Here is a 20733-nt window from a genome sequence, read left to right as displayed (position 1 = left end):
TTTGGGATCTGGTGGTTTCCAACTTGAGAAGATCCAAAATATTCATCAGGAATCCTTATTTTTCCAAGGTACTAAGAGATAATGGTTTGTTGGATTTTTAAAATGTTTTGAGATCCTTGGTGGAAAGTTCAGGGTTGGACCAGAAAAAAAACCCTAATTGTTAGTGGCCAAGAAACTCTTCATTCTGTTTCTGGTCTTTTTGGTAGTATGGTTACAGAACAGTGAAAAACTGAGTTTTCTTTACTAAGTTAGGTTCCCTATAAATAGGATGGGGATTTTAATCTTTGCTGCCTATTATAGTCTCACAGAGGGGACTCCAAGGTTACAAGATTACAAGGTAAGTATTGACAAGCATTTTGAGACACTTTTCAAAAAAGAATTCTCTGTAAAAGAAAAAAGAAATGGCCGGGCGCGGTGGCTCAAGCCTGTAATCCCAGCACTTTGGGAGGCCGAGACGGGCGGATCACGAGGTCAGGAGATCGAGACCATCCTGGCTAACATGGTGAAACCCCGTCTCTACTAAAAAATACAAAAAACTAGCCGGGCGAGGTGGCGGGCGCCTGTAGTCCCAGCTACTTGGGAGGCTGAGGCAGGAGAATGGCGTAAACCCGGGAGGCGGAGCTTGCAGTGAGCTGAGATCCGGCCACTGCACTCCAGCCCGGGCGACAGAGCGAGACTCCGTCTCAAAAAAAAAAAAAAAAAAAAAAGAAAAAAGAAATGTATGTCATTTCATATGGAATGGATTGGAAGAATCCCAGTTTCACCTGGATGTTAGAGTTGTTATAACTTTGTTCCTGTTTCTGTCAGCCTGTTTTCTAGAGAAAATGGAAGGTTTCTACAGGTTTCTGATTCAGTACATTGTGGGCTGAAAGCTCAGGGTGTGCTTTTAAAACAGTGAGGCTAAAACATCCCCTACCTTAGCAAAAATGATCCTTTCATTCACATAGTTGTGAGCAAATCCTGATAGTGTAGATGCCATTTTCATTTTGTTTTCCAAAAAAGCACACACAAGGAAGAACTCAAGTTATTGAAGATCAAGCCAAATAAATGACCAAATTTCATGGCAATCACAGACACAGACACAAACATCAAAATATCTCCTTAATTAAGGCAGCAGCTCTGCTGGGGCCTACGTTCCAGGATTCTCAGCAGAGAAAACATGTTTTCTTTATAGAGGAGTTTTATTAGCAGCAGTGTTCCGGTATGTGGTTCAGGTTAATTAATGATGTAGTCACACTGGTGTCTTGCCATGAGTTTTATTCTAGTAACTAGGGCACTAGGAAATCGTATTGGCATATCTTGTCATGCCAAAAAAGAATTCTTAATTTGGACCATTAAAATACATTTTCATGGGATCTGTCAACAAGGTAGTTTAAGAATTCTTAATGTGGATACTGCCTTAGACTAAGAATAAACTCATCACTAACTGTAAGTAGCAGATGCAATGGTTTCAATGAATATATGCTATTCTTAAATTTTTTTTGGCTGAGATGATTGAGACCTCAAAGACCCAGACCACCCACAAGCTCTGGTGGAGTTGACCTTCATTGTATGAGAAGATTTGTACCAAGGATCACCTTTTTCCCAGGAGAGTTTTTATTAATTTTAAATCATGATGGTGTTTTAAAACTTAATTTGTGTTGTGCATATGTAGCAACCTTCCTTGGAGGTTGAAACAACAAAGCAACTGGATTGGAAATTAGATTTTTCCCCTTATGCTGCTAATGTAGTTCTTGATCCACTGGGATTTCCCCTTTGCATGGGCTGATGATTTCTTTGAAACTGTATGGAAATTGGTTCAGACAGGAACAAAGGGGAGAGGGGATGGCAGTGATGATTCAAATTAGTGTCTCTTCTTCAATGAGAGTCTGGTGTGCCTGAAAGTGCATGTCATTCGGTATCAGTCAAGCCACCTAAGGTTAAGTGACGTGCCAGAGCTACTGGAATCCAAACTTCAGGGTCTCAGCACTGGATTTTTCCCTGTCATGTTGGGTTGAATTGTTAATTTGAAATCTGCAACATTGTAATGGGGTTCAGAATTGGGCTAAGCACAATTTTACTTTTCTTTGCATGATAGAACATCAACTCTTCCTCTCTCCCTCATCTTTCCCCAGCCAGCATGGGAAGGATTCCTGTTGCCTGACATAATGAATATAAGAGAAAGAACAGCTTTGTGACTCTGGGAACAACGAAAGATTTAGAGAGAAAGGCATCCAAAATACATTAAATAGAATCTACACTTCACTGACGGGCACACTATGCGCACACGTGCATGCACACATACACTCACACTCATAGGAACCCTGTACTGCTTATATGCCATATTTCCATCCTTCACTCTTGCCTAGTTCAAACTCCATACCCTCATAATTGGATTTTGGCTCACTTCCAGGTTCAGTGTTTGAGGGTTCTGTATCTGTGAAATAATGATCCTGAAATAAATAGCACTTCTCAGTAAAGATACCTTTCCATGTAAAATTCTTAAAGGACGTGGAAGGGAAGGAAAAGCTTCTGTGTTTAGGAACTTATGGCAAAGACACCAGCACGGGCCCACATAGGAATTTTGAAGGACCTCACCTATGTAAGTGGCATGTGGGGCTTACAGAAAGCATAAGTCCTTGCCAACTGCTGGGTTTGAATGGACTTCTTCATTTAAGGGCCTTTCATGTAAGGACTGATAGAAGTGGGGCTGCTAATGTCAGGGAACGAATTTCTGTGACCCTCAAATGCTTTGGAGACCAGTGGCTGGAGTTGCCTTTCTTAGGGAGATCCCATTAGGTGATAGAAATGGGAATAAAGTGGGTTGAGCCTCTCTCTTTGATCTGTTCCCCCAGGATACCAGTTAATAAGGAGTCATCTTGCAGGTGAGGAGAGGGAAGGGGGGGTGGGTTTTGTCCATGTTAGTGAATGCATGATGCAATATGGACTGCTGAGGAGAAAAGCCCTCTTTGTGTCTATTTGAAATGGGCAGCCACGAGCACCCATAACTGACCTCTCCACCCTGAAAACAGGCTCCGTTTGGCTTCTGTCTGATGAGTTTGTATCAGCAAGTGCCTTCTTAGTGCAAAAACTCAGACTGAGGAGAAATGATGAGGGAGTCTTTTGACCTAATAAGGTGAGCATTTTAGGATAGCTTTTCTGGCTGGAGACACCAGCTCACATGTTCCCTGGAATTCCAGGATTGATTAGTGGCTTCATTGGTTCATTGACTGATTCAACTAGTATGTTTTGGATGTCTTTTCCAGGCCCTGTGCTAGGTGCTGGGGATTCACTGGTACATAGACTAAATCCCTGTTCTCCTGAAACGTCCATGCTAGTAGGGAAAGATAAATGATAAACATGCAAGCAAATAATTTAGACCTTTCCAGGACTTGGTAAGTACTAAAAAGCAAATAAAATGAGGTAGTATGATGAAGAATGAATGGGCTGTTTAGGCTAGTTTCTCTAGGCAGGTCAAAGAAGAATTCTCTGAGTACGTGACAATGAAGCTAAGACATAATCGATTAGAAGGAGACAGGTGTGCAGTGACCTGAGGAGTCTGCGTTCTCGGATGTGGACGGAGTTACTAGGGCTCTGAGAGAGGGATAAACTGGGGGCATTTGTGCGAGAAGTGTCATGTCTGAAGGGGAGAAGGGGAGGATTAGAGGAGAGTAAGGTCAGATCATGTAGGATCTGGTTTGCCGTGGTAAGGAACTGAGAGTGACAATAGGCCACTGAAGGATTATCAGCAAGAAGTTTGAGCCAGAAGGAGTCTTTGAGAGTGTGGTTCATCCATTTTTCAGGGAAGGAAGTGAATTCTCTACTCAGATTCAGTAGTTTGCTGGAAAGGGGAGGGGTGGTGTGCGAAAGGGAGGCACTGAACCTGATTCCCAGGCCAGAGTTCTTTTCACCAATAAAACATGACAGTTGAAAATAGCATTTTGTTCACTCGTCTTAATTGCTTCTCTTCCTGGTGGTTTCTGGAGGCCAGAGGAGAAAAGAGGAAGTGGCAGAGGGAGAGGGCATTCTCCAGGGCAAGGAGACAGCTTTTACTTCCCACACAGGTGCATACTTTCAGGGCTACCCTGTGAACCTAAATTGGCCTCTCCGTTTAGAAATCCAGATCTGTCCCAGACAGTAAGCATTTACATTTTTTTTTTTTTCAAATGAAAAACGTTAGAGACAAGTAAATAACACCTATAGTTACATCTGAAAATACTGACGTGTTCTACCAGAAACGTTGGTAATAAACTCATACACACTGCTTCTGATGTTCCTTTGGTGAAGAAGGAAGAATTTCTGGCTTTTGTGATACTCTTGAATCTCTTCCTACCTAGGATTGTGATCACTGTTGACTTTCACTTTGATTGTTTGTTTGAGAGTTGATTCAATTACTCATTCATTCATTCATTCATTTGACAAATGCTTGAAGCCGGCTGCAAGTCAGGCACAGGTCTGGTATCTTTGAGGAGTCACATTCTCATGAAGTCTACATTTTAGATGCTGTGAGGCTTGTATCCATGGTGAAGCAGGAAATTAAACCTTCATAGCATCCTGTAAACATGGATTATTGAGTGTCTTAGGGCTTTTATTAAAGGCCATGAGGTCCCTGTCAGAGGAGGTTTCTTCCAGGTTCTTCACTTTCTTCCAGGTTCTCCAAACTCTTTTTTTTTTTTTTTTTAACCACCCAGTGACAGCAGAGCTATGTATCAATTCCTCTGAACTTGTGCTGAATGAGCCTTTCTCACTGTTCAGTCTTCACTCTCCTATTACTGTTTCGCTTCATCATAGAATTCCAGATTAGCGGGCCCCTAGAAGTTCAGCTGGTAGATGAGAAAACAGCCCATTGAAGTTAAAGTCACCCAGCTAGTCAGGGTTGATCTTCCCAACTCAGAGTCCCCTGCTTACTTAAACCTTTATATCCAACAGGTTTACTTCACCTGGATACTCATTTGGTATTTTTTATTTTCCATCTCCATGCCCTCAATAGGTTTCTTTATATCTTTGGAAGTGTATATATTTGGAAGTGTAATGAAAAATAGCACTAGTTATTGAATAGCTACAACATACAGAGTGTGCACGCCAGGCCCTTCCAAGTACTTGGCGTATATCAATTGATTGAACTACAATGCTCCTGCGTTGTAGGTACTACTATTACCCCACTTTACAGGTGAGGAAACTGAGGCACAGAGTAGTTAATTAACTTCTCCCAGGGGGATTGAGCTAGTACGTAGTGTAACCTGATACTGGACCCAGGCAGTCTGGCTCCAGGGCCAATGCTTGGGCCCCTGTTCTTCTGACTCTCAGTGTGCGAATGGCCAGTCTGTTTCTTTAACTGGGGTGAGCAGCACTTGGCGCACCCACACAGCCACCTTAAACATTGTGGGAAGTCAAGTCCAAGTATCTCAAGTAAAAGTACAACAACCATCCATGTCAGGAAAAACAGCTTAGGGCTTGACTTCTTTATGTTTTTGGCTGCCATTTTATGCATTCTGAGTAGAACATACATTCCTCCTAGTGCCCCCACCTTGTCTTTAACATTCCACAGTGGAAGTTCCTTAAAGCTCTCCGTTTTGAAAGCATCCTCTATGATTACCAGTCACTAAATTGCATCTGCCACTGAGGCCCCAATGGGCTTTGAACCTGTTTTTCTTGGGAAATTCAAGCTGCGAGGGAGAGAAAGAACATTGTACACGTGTGCAGCTGTGCTTTGGAGTACAAGAAGTAATCGTATGTGTCTGTGTGTTTTTGTGGGGGTAGGGGAAGGGTATATTAATTAACCCAACTGAAAAGGAGATAACTATGTTCCAGGAGGGAGCCAATGAAATGAGTTTGCTTTAAAAAAAAAAAAAAAAAAAAAAAAATCCCAGTAGCCTGAGTCAGCCTGTGCAAGTGATTTGGGAGAGGAAGGGGAGATGATGCAACTGGTTCGGCATGTTCCCATCTTGGCCACTGAGTGTAAAGGGGCCCAGGGAGTTTGAGGAGAGTGTGTGAGTGTGTGTGCAAAGTTAACGAGAGCGGGTGGGGGTGCATAAGAGCGGGCTGTAAAACAGGATTAATAATCCCTTGTCAGACCTTTCCCTGTTACTGTGTTTTTCAGTAATTTTGGTTTGAATGAGGGCTCTCTAGCCAATTAATGTTTATTTGTTTCCTTTGGCAAGATACATTGGGGGAAGGAATGAGATTGGTGAGTTTAAAATTTTTGTTTTGTTGTTGCATTTTGGAAGAAGAGGCGAGTAATGTGAGTTTGGGTTTTCAATGATGGCTCCCCCCCTCCCCCTCTTAAGAGGCAGGAGGCAAGACATGGCCAGCTGGTGCCTTGAACTGACACAGGTGCAGAGGCTGTAGGGGGTGGGGAGCCAAGAATAATTACAGGTTTCTGAAGCATCAGGCCCTGCCTGACACAAGCGCTCGTCAAGAAAACTGCTCTTTATGGAAAATTAATAGGAAGCTGAAAAAGCGACAGGGCCATTGTTGTTCTTGGGAAGCCATCACTCCTTTGAAAAGAGGCCTCCTCCCAAGTCCTTGGGCTCTTGATGAACTGGTTAGAGTCCTCTCCTTTCAGAGCAGGGACCGACTAGTTGCCATTGTCATGGGCTGTGATGGGTTTTTCCCATTGGAGTGTCTCTCCTGCATTTTCTCGTTCTTAAATCTCACTTTCAGTCTAGATCTAGCCCTTTGCACTTACCAGTAGTTTGGGTAGGATTATTTTTTATTGACTCTTTGAGGTGTGAATTTCATTTTGTCCGTGGAAGTGTAATGACCCAAGCAGGGCCATCTAATGCAACTTGCTTTCAATCTGTATGTGACAAATGGGATTTCCACCAGTGTGTGCCAACCTGAATAGGGGCCTGGTTGGGAGATGAGGGCACAGGAGATGAGGGGATAGCATACAGGAGCATCTTCTAGGCCCTAGCTCTGCATGAGCAGTGTTGTCTCTTTACTACTCAGAAGCTGGAATTTAGGTATAGTCCAGTGGCCAAGTAATAGTGAGCAACTCTTCTAAAGGGCTCCCTGCAACTGTGGGTAGAGGCCAGGCCAATAGATTCCCAGTCAGTGTGTTCTGCAGAGTAACATCTGGAAAAACAACTCTAAACCAAGTTAGAAAAGGCTCTCTGTGCATCGGCCATCATGTCCCTAGTGGTTGCATTGAATTTTGAGGATCACAGACATTATGAATGAGGAAAGTGCATTTCCAAGTTGTTGGAAGTGTAGGGGAACCCAGTGCCTTCCTTCAAAGGGTGTGAGGCCTGGGCCACAGCTACCAGCTCTGCCCAGGTTATGTGACTTTAGAGCTCACTTTGACAGTTAATTTAGATTTGAGTTGTTTTGGGAATTTCTTTTATGCACTGCAACTAAGGAATCCTTGGAAGATGAAAGGGGTATTTGAGGCTGCTTTGCATCATGTGCCTGGGGAAAGTGATTTCAAAGACATCACCCTCTCCCCAGGCCTTTAATCTTGTCTCCTTTCTCCCCTTCACCACCCACCTCCCCAAGGAAACATATACAAACAAATATTTTCTTTGTTGAAAATAGGAGAAGAGAAACACAGAAGAGGTTTTGATAGAAATTTTTCAACTTTCATGTTTGTTTAGAATTAAATTAGTTTTCACAGCATTGTCTCTCAAAATTTACAAATTACCAGAGGGAAATATATAACTTGGTTTCAGCTCCAGCAACCAGTCGATGTGAGAAAGTCAAAAGCAATGCAGTCTTAGCATTTGTCCTAGTCCCCTGGTTATTTCATGGAGTTCAGCAACCCTGACAGTAATGTGTAACACTATTGTACTTCTGGGGTGTGCTATTGATGTGGGTTTTCTTTTAAGCTAATAGCTAAAAAAATTCAGTAAGATTTTCACTCATACTGTCTACTTGATTATCCACATTTTCTAGACAAAATTCATTCTCTCCTAATATTTCCTGGTCATGAAAGTCAAGAAAAAGTGAACATGTGCTTAATATCTTGTTAGGAACCACTTTCTAGGTCTCACAAGGTGGATTCTTGCACTGGTTTATTTATCCTTTCTGCCATGAGGTAGATTCAGTGTTACCGCCTTCTTCCTCAAGCCTATTTACAATGTTGAAACCCAGAAAGGTAGGCAACAAGGTTCAGGTGCTTGGAATCTGAGATTCTCTGATGGACTTCCTGAGTTTATTAAGCATAGTACATCTTTCTCCTCCTCCTCCAACTCCTGACAAAAATGGACCAGATCTCCCTGGCCATGCTTCCCACATCCTTTCCTGTCTTTCAATTCTGACTTAATTTTGAAAGCCTAGAAATGTGTCGGAATCATTACATCATATCATTCTTTGAAGAGAAAGAGAGTCACAAAGTTCCCATCCCATCAATATCAGTCTTTGCAATCCAGATTTTCAGGTTGGTTTCTGGAGTCAGAGAATCTGTCTTTTTTGCTAAAAAGTGATATGTAAACACATCTAATAAGTTGGAAAATAATGAGTATTTTAAAGGTGGCTTGAAGAAAGAAGCCCACATTTCCCTCCTAACAGTAAGTAGCTTGTTTTGTGTCACTCTGAATTTCCATTCTGGGATGTTTGAAGATTTCAAAGCACAAAAACGCGAATTGAACTTTGGGACCCTCCCAGGAGAAAGGCAAGGGGTTTGTTTCTTTCTTTACTTCAAACTCTTCGGGGACCGTGACACCATGGTTAATACCACATGACAAAAACCACACAATAAATGTCAGAAAGGGGCTCCCGTGGGCAGCCAAATGTAGTTTACCTGCTTGTGCGATTACTTGGGTGAACATTCTTTCTGGGAACCAAAGTCCATCCCTTCCTCACCAGAAGCATCATCCTCCTCACCACCACCACCATCATCATCATCATTCAGGTCCAGATCTGATCTCAGAGGGAGCATGACTTTGCAAGTTTCCACATGGTGGAAAGCTGCAGTTTCCCATGCTTTTGTATCTGCATTATCTCCCCAATTTGTTTAATCTCTTTGTACTTTTAACTCTTGGCCCTTTTAGGCGAGATAGGTGGAATGATTGAGATTAAGGGCAGCTGGCTAAAGGACCACAAATGACTGAAAATTGATTAGAAACATTGACTGTAGTTGGTGGCCTTTTATTTCATTGACTGTGTACCAGGAAAAGTCATTAGAAAATTGCAATTTCTTTGTTTCTTTAAATTTGTTTTACTTACTAACTTGAGTATACATGGATCCAGAGACTCCCAATAATTACCCAAAGTGGCACAGTTATTGGGTAGTAGCAAAAATATTATACCAATGGTTTTGTCTTATGTTCAAATTAAAAGACACAAATAAAAACTAGAACCTTTTACGTTCCAGATAATTTGTTTGAAAAGTGATGGCAGTGAAGAGCCTGGACTACAGTCTGCCCCAACTAAACATGGTTGTGGTTATAGTGGTTGCAATGGATGGGAGTTGTGAGACGATGCTAGCTCCTTTTTTCAGAAAGTTCTAACTCTTACAACTCTCCATCACTTCAAACACTTAGACATATCTGCCATGTGAGGAAATAGAGGTAGAGGTTTAGCTCTAACCACTTAACTTTACTGTTTAGGAACATATGGTATAAGAAATATCATTGCTCTTGAAATCATGATCTTAATAAACCAGACATCCCACCAATCTGTGGACTCTAAGATTCATTTTGGAAATACTGTTTAGTTGTCCAGGGTTGAAGAGGGGTGTCTTTCAACACTTGACGGTCAGTGTATTTTCTTGACTCCATTTTTTCCTAGATTGGGCTCCCTGAAGGGGATAGACTTTATGTTGAACTTTGAATGAAAGAACGATGAGTGGGAGGGAAGGTGAAGGGAAGATTGTTTCAAGCATATAGGCATGGGAAAGTAAGGACAAGAAAAACAGGTGAAGGAAACCCTTTAAGTAAGGGTTTTAGGGGAAATAGTCAAAGTGACAGGAGATGTTTGCAATCCTGACTGGCAGGTTTCACATAATTGATGATGAGATAAAGACAGGTTGAACAGAAGCCATTTGGTAACCTTGGCATCATGCCCATATATGACCAAGTGTTTTATATTGTTCTCAAGGCTGTGAAAGTAACTACCTCTTGCCAGCAGCAGAGAGATTTTGATAAACTTAATATGTGCCACAAAACTTGAGTTATCCTATTTTCTTTCAACTTCTGTCTCTGGAAACTTTTGCGTCTGAGCAACAAAAATGAATAATGATGATAGTGGATTACAATCCATAGAATAAAATAAAAATGAATTCATACTGATACAAACAAATGATTGAATAAACAAATGGAGAGGAAAAGTCAGGTCCTCGTAGGAAAATTGTCATAGATGTAGTAGGCAGTAATAGGTTTAAAGTCTATTATTTTTTAATTAGGTCTTGGATTATTACTTTTAATAAGTGTGTTGCAACAAGTAAGAAGGCTATGAAAAGCATGAAGAGAGTATTTAAAAAGGTTTAAAGATGATCATTTCAATACGAATTTCAGGTGATATTTATTAGGAAGCTAGGCGAAGCCATGCATTTCAAAGTTGAGATATCAAGAGAGTCTTCACAAAGCTCCTCTGTGACTCATCAATATAGAGGAAAATCACTTTGCACTCGGGAACATTTTCTTCCCATTGCTGACTGTAATGAATTTTTTAGGGGTTGGGGGTTGATCCAGTAGCTCAAGCCTTAAGTTGTATGGTTAGGTCAGGCTGAGGGAAGCCTTGTACCTCAAAGGTGAGTGCCAGACAGGCATAATTTATGTCATTAAACTGACATCTGCTGACGCAGATTTGGAGTTTGCTGACAAGAGTATCATTCAAACAGAGTAAATCTCTGGTTCTGGTGGAAAAACATTTGAACTCTATATCCAAATTTACAGTTTAGGGACACTTTTAGCCTGCTCATGGTCTTCGTCTCTCTGTGTTTTTTGAAGTTAGTTTAGACTTACAGAAATGTTGCAGAAATAGTACATGGAGTTACCAAATATGGTTTGTCCAGCTTCCCCTAATGTTATGCAGCCATAGTTCAATTATAAGAACCAGGAAGTTATCATTGATATAATACCATTAACTAATCTATACACTTCCGTTGAATTATATTATTTTTTTCACCAGTCCTTTTTGCTGGGTCAGGATCCAGACCAGGGTCCATTGCATTTAGTTGCCGTATCTCCTCATTCTCCTCCAGTCTGTGACAGCTTCTCAGTCTTTCTTTGTTCTTTGTGACCCAACACTTAAAGAATAACTGGCTATTTCCTTTGTAGAATAGTCCTCAATTTAAATTTGTCTGTTTTCTTGTGATTAGATTGAGGTTATCCATTTTGACAGGAATATCATAGAATAATATTGTACCTTTGTCAGCATATCATATCAGAGGTACATGTGATCAGTATTACTTGTTCCTTGTGCTGCTAACTTTGATCATATGGCTAAGGTGGTTTCTTGCAGGTTTCTCCACTGTAAAGTTATTATTTTTATCTTTGTAATTAATAAATATTGTGTTGGGTGGATACTTTGAGACAAGGCAGATACCTTGTTTCTCATCACACATCTGTCTACTGGTTTTAGCATCCATTGGTAATTCTTACTTGTAGAATTCATTATTACTTTGCCGTTTGCCTAATGGTGATTTTCTATTTCCATCATTCTTTCTGTGTTTTTGAATCATAATTTTACTGTAATGAGGAACTGACCCTTTCCTTCCGTCTTTTAATTTATTCAGTTATTATTTATTTATTTATTTATTTTCAGTTATTTATTTATATCAGTATGGATTCAGGGATATTTATTTTATGAATTATAACCTAATATTATTCATTTGGCCACTGAGAACTCCTTTAAGTTGGCTTCTGAGTCTTTCTGACATGACTTCATCACTTTATGAGCACGTCCTCATATTTTGGTACCACAATGATATTCTAGGCTCAACTTTTATTTTCATTGTTCCAGCCCTTCAAATGACTATTCATCTAGGGAGTCCTGGTTCCCTTTATTAGATAATAATATTTAGAAACCAAGATCCCTGGCCTAAGTGTGCTCATTGCTACTGGGGTTGATCTTTGCCTGTAGCCTCTTTCAGTGGATGGAGTTAGGAAATATATATATGTATACTCTCACATACATATACACATTTATTTCTCAATATATGTATGTGTGTGTATATTAAAATCCATGAGGAAATACTAATACCTCAATTCCCATTAAACATCATGGGCTTTTTTTTTTTTTTTTTTTTTTTTTTTGCTCATAGAATCTTGCTCTGTTGCCCAGGCTGGAGTACAGTGGTGCAATCTTGGCTCACTGCAACCTCCATCTCACAGGTTCAAGTGATTCTTGTGCCTCAGTCTCCCGAGTAGCTGGGATTACAGGTGCACGCCACCCCACCTGGCTAATTTTTTGTATATTTAGTAGAGATGGGGTTTCATCATATTGGCCAGGTTGGTTTCAAACTCCTGACCTCAATTGATCCATTTACCTCGACCTCCTAAAGTGTTAGGATTACAGGCATGAGCCACTGTGCCCAGCCTATCATGGACATTTCTTATGAGAGTTCTCATAATCATTTACAAACAATGTTGGAAATAAATGTTCTCATTGACTTGGAAATAATCTAATAATAGAATCCTCCTCGTCCTTAACATTTTAATCTCCATTACTCGTGATGAGAAAAGTCTTTAACCACCTCACCCTGGTTTCCAATTGACAAAATCTTTCCCTCTACCTAAGCTTCATCTCCAGCAGATATAAGAAGTGTATTTCCTAAGACAGCAATCATTTCATAATGATTTGACAGGGCTGTCCTGTACATCCTAATGGGTACTTACGCTTCTTCAATTTTCAGAAGGAATAAGAATGCCCTGTATTAGGATTGCAAGTTATAGCCACTCTGAAGTGGTCCAGATTTTTCCACAGTTTAGTGATCAGGTGTCTCTCCATCTTTACATCATAAATATGACGCATGTGCTCCTGCAATTCACACCAGGGCATACTGGATAAGTTACTTAATCCTCCCAGAAGAGTGTGTAAATGTATTTAGAATATCTCAGCCCCACAGAACTCTGAATATGAAGAGATCTGAACCTTCTAATAGTCACAATTTCTTAGTGACTTTTCCATCTTTGAGCTGGATAGTATGTAAAGAAATGGATACAAAAACTCTATGCACAGGCACTGATGATTGAGTATGTAAAAGTCATTGTAGAGGAGGCAGGGAACTACCTCAAGGACATCTGATACCCCATGAGTCAGCGGTTTTTTCTTTTTGTTGTTTTTGTTTTTTTTGTAGAAACAGGGTCTTGCTGTCTTGCCCAAAGGGCTGGAGTGCAGTGGTACGACCATAGCTCACTGCAACCTTGAACTCGTAGGCTTAAGTGATTCTCCCACCTCAGCCATCTGAGTAGCTGGGACAATAGGCACAAGCCACTGTGCCCAGCTACTTTTCTTTTAGTTTTTGTGGAGACAGGGTCTTGGTATGTTGCCCAGGCATCCTGATTTTTACCTAAAACATATCTGTGTCTCAAAGATCTGGTACTGCTGTTTGGGCAAAGCTCAAGAAGCATTGCAGTTGTATTCCCAGAGATACGTATTAGTGTCATTTCTAAGATTTCCCCCTCAGCATGGTACAGGGTAGGGTTTCAAAGATGGCTTTTGAAGAGTAGAAGAGGTAGAATGATCAAAGTAATAGTATAAGGTGGGCTTTGTCTTTGACAGACATTATGTACCTGTTAGGTGCCAGGCACTGTGCTTGGTAGGTGATAATTCAGAAAGGGAAGAAGAAATTTAAGGGAGATTTCAGGAGTAGAATCTTATAATTCAGAAATGAATTGAATGGAGCGAAGACTGAGGGCTTCAATATTGGAGAAATGTAAGTGATAATTTCTAGCAATGAGATGGAATACAGAAGGGGAAACTTTTGAAAAGTGGAGTTCAGAAAAGAAGCAAGTGAGGATAATTCATATTTCTAGACCTGAGAAGGTCATCATATTGGTTTCGAACATAGAGTGGTGGGAAGCTACTGAGTCAGAGCTATTATTTAACCAATAAATAAAACAGAATCAAAACTTACTTTTCCACTAAGCTTTCCTTGATTCATACTACATTGCTATAGAGTATAGAATTAGGTGTCCACTCAGCCCCTAAGAACTTAACACATTTTATACTATTTTTGGTATCATATTTTTATGTGAATTTATGTAATTTTTAGCTTGTGGTTTTTCATTCTATACCTGCATCACATGGATCTACTGCTATATCTTCTCCCTCTACCGCATACAAAGCCTTGTACCTTGCTGTGAGCACAGTAGTTGAATGAACACTGTGACATGAGTGTTGAATGAAGATTGAAACCATTCATTAGTTCTTACCATTGAAAATCAACAGTGAGACCCAAAGCTGATTCACAGTTAAAAATCTGATTTTCTTATTCAGTAATGCAGAGTTTTACCAGAAGTGTGATTAAAAACCAGTCTTTTGAAATGTCACCAAAATAAAATCCTTGACAGATACAACACTACTAGGTATATCATTAAAATATATTCTTAATATAATAAACGCCTAGAATCAGAACATTGGTTGAAAACATAGGAGCTTTACGGGGGCAGTAAATTTGGAGCTAGTCACATTTTAAATTTGCCATCAGTGGTTCTTTGTTGAATCCAGAAGATAGAGCAAATTGAGCTGATAGTACAAGTTAGCAATGTAGTTTTATACAAGATTCTGGAATTTTAGGATTTTTGAGTGAGGAGGGCATTAGAATACAAACTTCTTAAATATCTACTTTTGCCATAAAAGCACTCCCCCATCTTACAAAAACTTATGAGTGCCATGGATGAAGATTCGTTGAAACTGAACTTTTTGGTTCTTCTTCCCTGTTTCTTTACCAGGTGAAAATTTTATGTTGAAATATATTGGGTCCTATCTTTAAGTGGTCTGAATAGCTATGTTTGAATGTATTTTTATCATGTAGTCAGAGACACTAAACCATTGAAATGGGATTTATGCCCGTTGCCACAAAGTATATAGCATTGTATTTTAAATGACTTGCTATAAACAACAAGGGTTTTGTCTTGTGCCTCAAAAGTTTTATGGCAGACATTCTTTAGAACAATATTCTTTCCTGCTGGTTATGGAATCCATCCCCAAGGCAGGGCTTGCTGTTGATTGATTGTTACTGAGGTCACCTCTTAGTTTGAGTGAACATGGCTTATTCTTCAGGGCAAGTGGGAAAACTGACTGACTTGTGCGATGTGCTCAAGTCTATTTTGAATAATGAAGTTGGACTCTGGGAAGTCTTATCTTAGTATGAAAACCTTACCTGTTTCTATTTGCTTCTTGCTTGCATGAGAATTTCTAGAGGGGGAATTGGAGCGTCTTACCTTCTGAATTGGATTGAGGGGCAAGAGATCATCATTTGATGTTCTCTGGAATCTCAAAGGTATGAGATAGTCCTTCTGAGGCTCTTGTTCTCCTTCAGCTAGAGTAATTTAAATCATGTGATGTGACCCTTATGAACCCTTCAGAGGTATTCAGAGAATAAATAACAAGGTCAGACCTTCTACTAAAGTGTTTCTGATACAAGCCATAAAACCAATCTCTCTGCACCTTCCCCTCTGCCTGTCAACGTGTGGCCTCATGGTGTTCTGTGCCTCTGATGGTTATTTCTCTCCCTCGTTCTTCCTCTCGCAGACATGCCTTGAATTGGAACGCTACCTACAGACGGAGCCCAGAAGGATCTCAGAGACCTTTGGTGAGGACTTGGACTGTTTCCTCCACGCTTCCCCTCCCCCGTGCATTGAGGAAAGCTTCCGTCGCTTAGACCCCCTGCTGCTCCCCGTGGAAGCGGCCATCTGTGAGAAGAGCTCAGCAGTGGACATCTTGCTCTCTCGGGACAAGTTGCTATCTGAGACCTGCCTCAGCCTCCAGCCGGCCAGCTCTTCTCTAGACAGCTACACAGCCGTCAACCAGGCCCAGCTCAACGCAGTGACCTCATTAACGCCCCCATCGTCCCCTGAGCTCAGCCGCCATCTGGTCAAAACCTCACAAACTCTCTCTGCCGTGGACGGCACGGTGACGTTGAAACTGGTGGCCAAGAAGGCTGCTCTCAGCTCTGTAAAGGTGGGAGGGGTCGCAACAGCTGCAGCAGCCGTGACGGCTGCCGGGGCCGTTAAGAGTGGACAGAGCGACAGTGACCAAGGAGGGCTAGGGGCTGAAGCATGTCCCGAAAACAAGAAGAGGGTTCACCGCTGTCAGTTTAACGGGTGCCGGAAAGTTTATACAAAAAGCTCCCACTTAAAGGCCCACCAGAGGACTCACACAGGTAGTGGTACAAGTTGGCCGCACGTGGTTTCTTCTCCTTTCCCCTCCTGTAGCCTCCTCATGTGGGAGGGCTCCTCTTTGTTCTGAGGAGTGGCATCCCTGCGGATGAGGAGGTGATAGACAGGCGGGAGGGCCCAGGTAGGGACAAAGAATGACTCACTTGTTACCTTAAGATCTCAAGATGTCCCAAGCACAGGACGTGGGTTTGTCCCTACAGTGCCAACCACAGCATAGAATCACACAGTTCTGAGGATGGCTGAAGGGGGCCCTGGCAGTGACTCGTAGCTGTTTGTGACACAGACACTTGTCGCTTTCCTGACACTTTGCATTGTTTTGCGAGTGTAGCTCCACAGTTTTGATCAACACTGGGGTCTGAGGATGCATTTGAAAGCATTCACAGTTAAACAAGGTAGCCAGGGTGTCCCTATTCACTCTTTTCCCAGCATCCTGATTTTTCATCAAAGTCACCAACAGCAGGAGGGTTTCAGAGTTCATTAGATGTGATCATTCTATAATTAATTGGCATCTCCTCTTTTGCATTGTTCTCTGGCGCGTGCTTTATGGAGAGATGGCAGAATTGCTTTTTAATGAGCTTGTTACTGAGAAGTTGCTAAAGTGATTACATTGCTATGTGTGTGGTAAGAGCGGGTAGGGGAGGGATGGGGATTGTGTATTTTACTCAGGGCATCCTAGTAGCCCAGGAAGAGACACCACCCCTAAGTTCCAATCATATTGATCTTTTGAGCAATGGGATAATTTGGAAAAGTGGGGTTTACACAGAAAAGAGTGAGACTTGTATTTTTCTTGGAACTGGTCTTTGTTCTCTGCTTTGAGATTGGAGCTTAGGGGTGGTGTCTCTTCCTGAGCTACGAGGATGTTAGTAGCAGTTACTGTGATTGGTGGCTTTTAAGTGACTCTCCATCAGTGTGCTACCTGTGTGGTTTTTGCATACTGTTTGCATGCTGCGAGCTGAATAGGGAAAATCCCCAAAGGTGTAAGTGGAAGTATAAAAGCATTCTTGGAGAGAAATCAGTGATGGCATATAAGCTAGGAAAAGTGTTTGGTGCTCTGGGGGGCCTTCTGGGCTGTGCCACCAAAGAAGTGTGCAGGGGAGAGATTGTTGGCTGGAAAATCAGAACAACCTGGGCTTTAGTTCTAACTCGGCCACTATCTAGCTCTGTGACCTTGAGCCTATTCCTTTACCTCACCAGAGCGCATTGTCCACATCTGTTGAACAATCTGACTCTTAAGACACCTTTCAATTCTAATGTTCTGGAGGTCTATGAACTGTTTCTGTGTAGTAGAGAAGAACTTTCTGAAGTTCGAATACATAATGTGTGACAGAGGAAATCACTGTTTTGAACCTCAGAGTTATTCCCATGGGAGAATGAAGACTGACATTACTTCCTTGCACACCAGGACTTGGGCCTGTACTGCTGTAACTCTGAACTTATTTTCCTGTGTGGCTCTTGCTTGGTTCATGGGACAGTCTCCTAACATAACGATTATATCCCGTGGCTCAGGCGGAGACCCACTCATGGTTTCTCATCAGAATTTGGGTTCCAGTTCACCACTCCACATACACCAAGGCTAATGTTTCATGCTATTGTCAGGTTTTGCTTCTTTGATATTGTCCTAAAGGTAGTTTTTATTGATATTTCTTTCTTTCTAAAGTCAATGAGTAAAGTAATGGCAAGACATTGGAAAGACATTGCAGTGCTCCCAGGCTGAAGTGCATGACTCGTCTCCTGGCCCCTCCAGGAAACCAGAGAAGGCAGAAAAGGGCAAGAATGTTGTGTTGTCTTGGGGCTGTGGAGTTCATGATTATGGACACTTTCTGAATTATTGGCACTAAGGGCACGCTTAGCATGGAGGCTGGACAGCTCTGGGAAAGCAGAGATTCTTTTTAGGGAGTCCAGAGCATTTTCTTCTTCTTTCTTATCCCCTCTTTCCAACAGAGATGTCAGGAGGGTGACTGTTAGGGTTGATGCATTATTTGGTGCTTTGTTTTTTTGAGCATTGTCTACTCAGAGTGATTACCAAGGTGGAGCTCATTATGTTACCTGGCACCTGCAACTACTTGCCTTACGTTGGACTAAAGTGGAAAGACTCCTATAGGGAATTCACTCAGGGAGGCACCAGCATTATTAGAAAAGCAGTATTGCAAAGCAGTTAAGAGCTGAGCTTTGTGATCAGGTGGACTTGGGTTAATGTCCTCGCACTATCGCTTCCTAGATTTATGACCTCATTTCTAAAATAGAGACAATTGTGTCTACCTCCTAGTTTTTTTGAATATTAAATGAGCAGATATCTGTAAAATACTTGTAAAAAAACAAAATACCTGATAGATAGTAAGAACTCATTACAGATAGTAGTGGGGTTGATTATAGCTATTACTATTGTTGTTGATATTAGTGATGACTGAGTGAAAAAACAGCTTTTGTAAGCCAGAAATAAGCCAGTTAGCCAAAGTTAAATACCGTAAAACAGCAAGAAGCTTTTTCCCTCTTGCTGCCAGTGGTTATCAATGGGATGTGGGGTGATGACACCTGTGGACACAAGTTATGGAGGATAAACCAGACATGCAAGCATTAGCCCATGGAAGTTGGCAATAAGGCAGAAAGATCATGGCTTTCCTCCCACAACATAGTAAGCAGTTGCCTTGCATCCGCGGAAGCATTTTGCCTGTAAAACCTTCCTCAGAGACATGCACAGAAGGGAAAGTAGGTGCTACAAGAAAGAGAAACAGATAAAAGGGGAGGTAGAGATAGGGTTGGAGGGTGGGGAGAATATGAATTAATTTGGATTAAATGGATGAGAATCAGAAGTATTTATTTGGAATTGGTGTGAATTGGAGCACATGGGGAACTGAAAACAAAGGTGATAATTTATGTGGTGTAGATGAACTAAGAAGAATGAAAAAAGCGTGAAGGATGGAATCAAATTAAGTGCAAACATGTAAAGGAAATGGACTGGTAAAAGCTCAAGGGCAAAGGTATATGGAGATGGGAATTCGGTTGGAAAGAGGCTGCTGATATAAGGCCTGGAGTTGGGAGAGCTGCTGACCAAATGTGGAAATGAAGATTTTTTAAAAATGGGCTCTGGTTGGATTCAGGCAAGCTATTTTAACACAGGACTCACTTTAATTCAGTCAAAATATTTCTTATCTTCCAGTTGGGGAGGTGTTTTGATACAGGAAAAAAGGGAGATAAGAATACCATCCCAGAGAAAGAAATATTTGCATTTTATTCTCTACAGTTGCAGATACATGCTATATCTCTTCTATGTGGTAATACATTGCAAAGGAGAAACAGTGAAGAAACGAAGTAAAATAAAATGTGTGTGTCTTCCTCTTATATGCATAAAGGAAGACAATACATGTTGGTAACATGGATTTGCTTGCATTGAATAATTTTTAAGGTGTTATTCATTTAATCTTTATATAGATAGAATTTACTGAGCTGAAAAAGATATACATTTTTTTCCTTCTGTGGCTGTTTTTTGAGGATGCTGAATCCTTCAAAATTTTTGCCCTGGAGGATATTAGGCAATGAGGTGATTTTTTATTTATTATTTTTTAAGGTAGCAGATGTTCACATTGGTAGCTAGGGCACAAACACGGGTTGCCCAAGGAAGTAAAGTTAGAGTGGGGGTACTGAGCTGGAGGTGCAGGATGATGAGGCGAGGACTGGGACAAAGGGAATATTATGAAGTAGCAGGATTTAGTGAAAGGAAGCGTATAAAAATGGACATAAGGGCCGAGCACTGTGGCTCACGCCTATAATCCTAGCACTTTGGGAGGCCGAGGCAGGTGGATCACCTGAGGTCAGGAGTTCGAGACCAGCCTGACCAACACCCATCTCTACTAAAAATGCAGAAATTAATTGGGCGAGGTGGCGGACGCCTGTAGTCCCAGCTACTCAGGAGACTAAGGCAGGAGAATCGCTTGACCCCAGGAGGCAGAGGTTGCAGTGAACCGAGATTGAACCACTGCACTCCAGCCTGGGTGACAGAACGAGACGCTGTCTCAAAAACAATAAAAATATTTTTTAAACGGGCATATGGTTTATTCATTGGGAAGAGCACTTAGTGTTGGCATGAGCGTAAAAATGTTCTTAGCAGCCAAGCCATTGTAGACCTTTCTCTCCTACTCTGTTTTCTGGTCTTCATATATTTTTCTTTCTCACAGATTCTACCATGGTGATCATAGTTGTATTCATCTTCTTGAGTCAGCTAAATAAACCTTAATATTTTGATGAAAGGTAACTTTCACTTCCATTGTTAAAAAAAAAAAAACTTCATGCTCATTCTTAGCAAAAATCAAATGTTAAAAAATCTTAATAGTTTCTATGTAAAAAAGGAAAGAAGTATTTTCTACATTTCTTCTTAATTACTTCTGAGAAGAGATAAAAACCTTTCATTGAAATGGTGCTTTGTGCTAAGTGAACAGACTTTTCAAATTTGAAAATGCATATAAAGGCACGT

The 20733-nt window shown here is 41.2% G+C and overlaps 1 protein-coding gene across 8 annotated transcripts in view; it reads left to right on the top strand.

The window, feature by feature from the left end:
• Window positions 1-20733, top strand: part of KLF7 (Kruppel like factor 7) — a 93752-nt gene that overhangs the window by 27860 nt on the left and 45159 nt on the right. For 5 of the 8 annotated variants that reach the window (XM_030916250.1, XM_030916249.1, XM_030916251.1 and 2 more), the window contains one exon: window positions 15619-16252. In XM_030916250.1, the coding sequence (XP_030772110.1) occupies window positions 15619-16252 (634 nt within the window). The remainder of the gene's footprint in view (window positions 1-15618; window positions 16253-20733) is intronic. The other 3 variants (XM_010386074.2, XM_030916252.1, XM_010386076.2) reach the window with 2 other exon arrangements.

Source organism: Rhinopithecus roxellana, chromosome 14 (assembly GCF_007565055.1).
Source record: "Rhinopithecus roxellana isolate Shanxi Qingling chromosome 14, ASM756505v1, whole genome shotgun sequence".
Taxonomy (NCBI): Eukaryota; Metazoa; Chordata; class Mammalia; order Primates; family Cercopithecidae; genus Rhinopithecus; species Rhinopithecus roxellana.
Note: the sequence above shows the minus strand (reverse complement) of the source record. Positions and strands in the feature narration are given on the sequence as shown.